We start from the raw sequence: 7258 nt of genomic DNA, 5'->3' as shown, positions 1-7258 counted from the left end.
ACACACACACACACTCATGCTACAATACACACACACACTCATGCTACAATACACACACACACACACACACACTCATGCTACAATACACACACACACACTCATGCTACAATACACACACACACACTCATGCTACAATACACACACACACACTCATGCTACAATACACACACACACACTCATGCTACAATACACACACACACACTCATGCTACAATACACACACACACACACACACTCATGCTACAATACACACAAACACACACACACACACACACAATCACTTATGCTACAATACACACACACTCACTTATACTACAATACACACACACACTCACACGTGTATGTTTACACTCCTCACTATCCTCTGTAAACACACGTAAACAAACCGATCAGAATAGCCCAAACTGACCCTGAGAATCGAACCCCTGACCTGTGGTCGCGAGCGCACTGAATGTGATCCGCTGGCGTATGAAACACACCTGTCAGAAACGTGTCAGTGTGTGTGTGAACTCGATCTGAAGCACACACACTTCACAGAGAAGACGAGCGTCACTGAAAGCACACGGCCTGATGGGACGCCAGCGCAAAACAGCAGCTCTCTTGCAGTTAATGCAAAAAGTGCATGACTGTGTTTTATATGTGTTTTAATGGTCGAATTAAATGTTAGTAATCAAAAAGCATGTCTAATTAATTGAACTCATGGAAGTTATTGAATTTAATGACAATTTATTAAATATAACAAATATTACAATATAACATATACCAAACATTACATTTTAGGGTCCTATGAAACGTGTTTTATTTGTTCCTAAACTTAACTTCTTCTCTTTTAGTTTTTCTGGATTCTCTTTTTCTCTGATGTAGTTTTTCTGGATTCCAATTTAATGGTTAATTTAAATATTACTAATCAAAAAGCATGTTTAATTAATTGAAATCATGAAAGTTATTCAATTTAACGACAATTAATTAAAAAATATAACAAAAAATACATTTTTATGACAATAGGAAATCAGTTTTATGTTTTTCCCAAATTCCTTTTGTTCTGTTTTAATTTTTCTGAATTCAGTTTTTTTTTCTCTTCAGTTTTAATTTTTATACATTCTGTTTTAATTGCTAAATTAATTAAAATTAATTTAATTAATTATCAGAAAACATGTCCAATTAATTGGGTTCATCTCTTAACATGAGATATATCCAATCTTATAACAATTTATTCAAATAAAATATAACTAAAACGACATTTTTAGGCACTATGAAGTCTTATTTTTTCCCAAATACAGTTTTATCTTTTCTTTTATCTTTTTCACATTGAATTCATAAAACCTTAACAATATAATAATTTTAATAATTTGATATCTCCCATTAATTTTTTTTTTTTTGTACAAAATAAGATTATATAGATTGCTGTTTGTTTATTTATTTATTTATTTATTTAGAAATTATCTTATTTTTATTTTTTGGGATTTACGATTTAATACAAACTTACCATTAAAAATGGTGGTAATCAAATGAAGGCATAAAACATTACATTTCAATACTTTTCCATTTTAATCATTTTCATCAAATAAAAATGTAACGCTTCCTTTGCTGCACAAGAGGTTTACTGTTAGACTTGAAGAAAAAAAATTTCTGATATTCCTTAAAAAATAAAGTTAATAACTTTCTTACATACTTTATTATGAATGACATTACATTACATTGAAGTTACAGTGAAAGTACATTCTGCTGTACAATAGTAACACATTTCTGTCGTAACTGCTACATAACCAAACTTTTATTTTGGCGGGATGTAGTGATAGTTTTCTCCACCAGGTTCCGTCACGTTCCGTAAATTCCGTTGCAGTAAATTCCATGTTTATGACCGGATTCCACGATTCGGTCTGTGTTTTCAGATGCCCACATTTACATCTCAATGACATTCACGCCATAAAGAGCTCAGCCAATCAGAACAGAGGTCGGGGCAGACAGGACTCTTAAAGGTACAGTATCAGTGAGAACAGCAGCGAGAAACTGCAAGCGCTTTCCCATCCCGCATTCAGACGGCATTTTATTCCAGCGACGTCACTGACTACAGGGAGGCGCACCCTTCTCTCAGTCACTGCGTATGAAACCACTCAATAACAGCGGCTCCATTACTTACATAAGCTGGTATTTTTCAGCAGGGTAATAAAAGCAAGCGTCTAACGAGCTGCAGACACCAGACGCGGATCACGCCTGAGCGACTGACCTTTGGGCGGATTTAACAGATGAAAATAACACCGGGACCAGAGCGGGAACATTTTCTGAAGGCTGCCATGTTTTTACACACAGACACAGACACAGACACTCGCACGCATGCACGCACGCACGCACACAAATACACACATGAGATATATGAGACACAGACACACAGTGCACTCACAGTATATACATAATTCATCCTGGAATTCATAACATAATTAGGGACTAATCCTATAGGATACTGATATATACATACATTATATGTATATATACATGATTTTAGCAAATGGCTGCAATATAACAAAGAGTGAAAAATTGAAGGGGGTCTGAATACTTTCCGTACCCACTGTATATAAAACCTGGAATATTTTATACTGCTGGTCAAAGGTTTGACTTCATTTCAACTTTTAGAATTTTTTGAGAAAAACTCAGCATCAGTGATAGAGCTTAATAATATATTCAAATAATTATGTTATAATAATAATACTAAATTTAACCTGAAATATTTTACACTGCTGGTCAAGGGTTCGGACTGTCCAAACATGAAATGTATTGTCTTTTTATGGATTTATGATTTAGTACAAACTCAAAAACAGTGTTAATCAAATGAACAATAACACATTTAATTTAATATTAAAATGTAAGCAAATAAAAGTTTGTTGGAAAACAAAGTGCTAAACAATAGAAGTTTACTGTTAAAATAAAAACAAGGGAAGAAAAATTGTGCAATATTGCTTAAAAAATAAAGTTTTAATAGTTTTATTCGTAGTAGTAGTGTTACAGTACACTAGTAATATTTTTAATAGTTTTATTATTATGGTACACTAGTAATATAAATGAATTTAACCTGCAACGTTCTACACTACTAGTCAAAGTTCGGAATAATTAAATTTTTTTGAAAAGTTTTTGAAAAGTGTTTTTGCTCACTAAGTCTGCATTTATTTGATCGACAATACAGTAATTAAAAACTAAAATGATAAAAATTATTAAAATTTAAAACAGCTGTTTTCTGTGTGAATATCTGTTAAAATGTAATTTATTTCTGTGATGCGCAGCTGAATTTTCAGCATCATTACTCCAGTCTTCAGTGTCACATGATCTTCAGAAATCATTCTAATATGCTGATTTGCTGCTCAAGAAACATTTCTGATTATCATCAATGTTGAAAACAGTTGTGCTGCACAATATTTTTGTGGAAACCGTGATGCATTTTATTTTTCAGGATTCACAGATGAATAGAAAGTTCAAAAGAACAGCATTTATTTGAAACAGAAAGCTAACATCATGACAGTGTTTACCTGAAGAAGCCCTTGCAGCCCTCGCAGGTCATGGCGTTGAAGTGGAAGCCGGTGGCCTTGTCTCCACACACTCCACAGATCCGCGGCGCGTTGCGGTCAAACTCATCCTGACCCGTCGCAGACGTGCTCACGGCCATGGGATCCATCACTGAAACACGGACAGAGCGAGAGGAGCGTCAGACAGCCACGAGAGCCCGACCACATTTACATAAATCACTTACATTTATGCATTTAGCAGCTGCTTTTATCCACTGAAAAACATCAGCTCAATCTCGCCCCCCCGCCCCTCTATTCTATTCCATCCAAGGCATTTGCACGAATTTAAGGAATAGCTCACCCAAAAATGAACGTTTGCTGCAAATATCCTCACCTTCAGGCCATCCCAGATTAGGATGAGTTTATTTCTACATCAGATTTGGAGAAATGTAGCATTGCATCAGTGTCTCAGCAATCAATCTCGCCCCCCCGCCCCCCTATTCTATTCCATCCAAGGCATTTGCACGAATTTAAGGAATAGCTCACCCAAAAATGAACGTTTGCTGCAAATATCCTCACCTTCAGGCCATCCCAGATTAGGATGAGTTTATTTCTACATCAGATTTGGAGAAATGTAGCATTGCATCAGTGTCTCAGCAATGGATGTGAATGGGTGGGTTTGTGCGATGGCATGTAGTTGTTTTATAGAGATTTTGTATACGTCGTAATTGTTTTGCTTATGAAATCTGATATTTGTCTCAACATGTAAATTAATGTAATATAAACATATTATATTGATTTATACACAGTGTTAAGATGAGAAATACAAAGATTTAGGATCAAACTCTTTTTCTCTCTTTTGTAACATGATTGTGCCAAATTGTCTTTAAAAATACTAATGAAAAGAGAGGAAAGAGGTTTGAGATGCTGTTTATCCCCGTCCCTTCTTTCTGAATGCTGTCCATGACACCCTGATGCCTATAAACACTGAGAAACACCTCAAACTGACACAGATTTAGAGGAATAGTTAACCCTAAACGAAGATGTGTTCTGAGATCAGGATGAGTTTGTTTCCATCACAATAATCCACAAGTAATCCACAGCACTCCAGTCCATCAGTTAACATCTGGAGAAGACAAAAGCTGAAACAAATCCAGCATTAAGACATTTTTAACTCAAATATATGAGTCCATAATAACGCTTCCTTCAGTGAAAAAGTGCATCTCGCATCAAAATCCAGCCACATATTTGTTTAGAGCGATTTTAGACTGTTTTCACTTGTAAACAGTGCAGATTTCTCTCCTGATTCAGACCAGACGACTTTTTCACTGGAGGATGCTATATTATGGATTATGGGCTCATGTTTTAGCCAGAAGCAACGGTTTGTAGTTAAAACATCTTGATGGATTTGTTTCTTACAAACATGCAGCTTTTCACTTCACAAGATGTTAATTAAAAACGTCTTAATGCTGGATTTGTTTCAGCTTTTGTCTTCTCCAGATGTTAACTGATGGACTGGAGTGCTGTGGATTACTTGTGGATTATTTTTATCAGCTGTTTGGACTCTCATTCTGACGGCACCCATTCACATCCATTGGTGAGACAGTGATGCAATGCTACATTTCTCCAAATCTGATGAAGAATCAAACTCATCCTAATCTTGGATGAACTGAGGGTGAAGAGATTTACAGAAAATGTTCATGTTTGGCTGATCTATTACTTTAACTCTCCCATCTGTCGCTAATGGTGTGGATTACACCAGGATTCACACCTGTGTGTGCGGGAATAATGAATGTTCAGCGAGCGAAGATATGGTTACAGAAGTGCGTTGCATAATGAAAAGAGCAACTACAGGTCAAAGGCCGCCAAGAGCAGAGGGAAAGAAACAAAACATGCAACGGATCTGGTTTCCATGATTACTCACGCCGAAAGCATTTCTAGCAGCTATGATAATAATAATAATAATAATAATAATATGTGTGTGTTATTCTGCAGGTCGTTCCTGGAAGCGATCAGCTTGTTTTGTACAGCGAGAGGACAAACAGCGGTGAAGAGCAAGACCTGAATACACATCAGACATCAGCATGCACAAACACACACATGTGATGTTGTTGTGCATGTGAACACGTGTGTGTGTGTGTGTGTGTGTGTTTGAGTGTGTGCGTGTGAGTGAGTGAGTGAGTGAGTGAGTGAGTGAGTGAGTGAGTGAGTGAGTGAGTGAGTGAGTGAGTGAGTGAGTGAGTGAGTGAGTGAGTGAGTGAGTGAGTGAGTGAGTGAGTGAGTGAGTGAGTGAGTGAGTGAGTGAGTGAGTGAGTGAGTGAGTGAGTGAGTGAGTGAGTGAGTGAGTGAGTGAGTGAGTGAGTGAGTGAGTGAGTGAGTGTGTGTGTGTGTGTGTGTGTGTTTGAGTGTGTGTGAGAGCAGGAGACCAAAAGCAGAAGCCGCTTATAGCGCTTATAGCGCTGTGATCAGTAAACAGCTGCGCTGAGATCAGTTTCGATGCTCCAGATTCATCAGAGAATGAATGAGCTGTTTTTTGTTCCAGGTAAATGATAATCAGAATCAGCACAGTGTCATTATCATCAGCGCTGTATGGTGAAGCTCATGAAGAAATGTATTGTCATCGTGAACCTTAAAATCAATATACATTTTTCCAGGTAAAAGATAAACATCTGGAAATCAGAATATAGTGGGAAAAAACAAATATATATGTATATACACTACCGTTCAAAAATTTGGGATCAGTAAGATTTATAATGTTTTTAAAGAAGTCCCTTATGCTCATCAAGGCAAAAATACAGAAAAAACAGCAATATTGTGAAATATTATTGTAATTTCTGATATTGGTTTCCTATTTTAATATAATTTAAAATCTAATTTATTTCTGTGATCAAAACTGAATTTTCAGCATCATTACTCCAGTCTTCAGTGTCACATGATCTTCAGAAATCATTCTAATATGCTGATTTATTATCAGTATCTGCTGCTTAATATTTTTTTGGAACCTGCGATACTTTTTTCAGGATTCTTTTTTGATGAATAAAAAGTTAAAAAGAAGAGCAGTTATTCAAAACAGAAATCTTTTCTAACAATATAAGTCTTTACTATCACTTGTAATCCGTTTAACACATCCTTGCTGAAAAAAAGTATTAATTTCTTTAAAAAAAAGAAACACGTTTACCAGTGTTACGCCTCAACGCTGATCCCAGATCAGATCCGTCCAGAATCCACTCCCACACCACCGAAGACTCGCAGCGATCGCAGAAAAACTGCAGCTTCGCTCCGGAAAAAAACAAAAAAACAAGAAACGCTTTCCAAATGTTGGGCTCGACCTTGTTTTTAGCGCTCGCTAGGAAAAGAAAAGGCTCGTAGCTGGCAGGCGGGGGACGCAGAGGAACGGGGGGCCCTAAATCCCGACAGAGGGGCCCGTTTAGGGAGGGAAGAGCTGCAGGCGGGGCCTCTCTGCAGAAACACGGTCAGCGCCGGGGATTATTAGCGACGACCCAGCGGGAATGTGAAGAAACACTCCCTACCTGAGCAGCAGAACACATAACTCACCTCTGAGGACGTTTCAGAGCATCTTATTGTGACAAACAGAGTGTGCACTTCCTTTAGCAGCGAGATTTACAGAATGCAGAAAACACAGACTGAATCCAGGCCTCAAAAATGGACTTCAGCAGAGTTATTAGAGTTAACTAAAGCTGAAATTAAAAGCACAGAAAAATACTTATTTATTTGAAATAAAAAATAAAAAAAAATAACAAAAAA

General features: G+C 36.9%; 1 protein-coding gene across 4 annotated transcripts in view; it reads right to left on the bottom strand.

The window, feature by feature from the left end:
- The window catches only part of LOC107701250 (vitamin D3 receptor A-like), a 64686-nt gene that overhangs the window by 29321 nt on the left and 28107 nt on the right, over positions 1 to 7258 (bottom strand). For 2 of the 4 annotated variants that reach the window (XM_016503213.1, XM_016503214.1), the window contains 2 exons: positions 7049 to 7191; positions 3518 to 3665 (listed from right to left, as the gene is read on the bottom strand). In XM_016503213.1, the coding sequence (XP_016358699.1) occupies positions 3518 to 3663 (146 nt within the window). In that variant the 5' untranslated portion in view covers positions 3664 to 3665; positions 7049 to 7191. The remainder of the gene's footprint in view (positions 1 to 3517; positions 3666 to 7048; positions 7192 to 7258) is intronic. The other 2 variants (XM_016503212.1, XM_016503215.1) reach the window with 1 other exon arrangement.

The sequence above is a fragment of the Sinocyclocheilus anshuiensis genome, unplaced genomic scaffold, assembly GCF_001515605.1.
Source record: "Sinocyclocheilus anshuiensis isolate Anshui unplaced genomic scaffold, SAMN03320099.WGS_v1.1 scaffold1514, whole genome shotgun sequence".
In the NCBI taxonomy this organism is placed as follows: domain Eukaryota; kingdom Metazoa; phylum Chordata; class Actinopteri; order Cypriniformes; family Cyprinidae; genus Sinocyclocheilus; species Sinocyclocheilus anshuiensis.
This window is presented reverse-complemented; position numbering and strand designations above follow the sequence as displayed.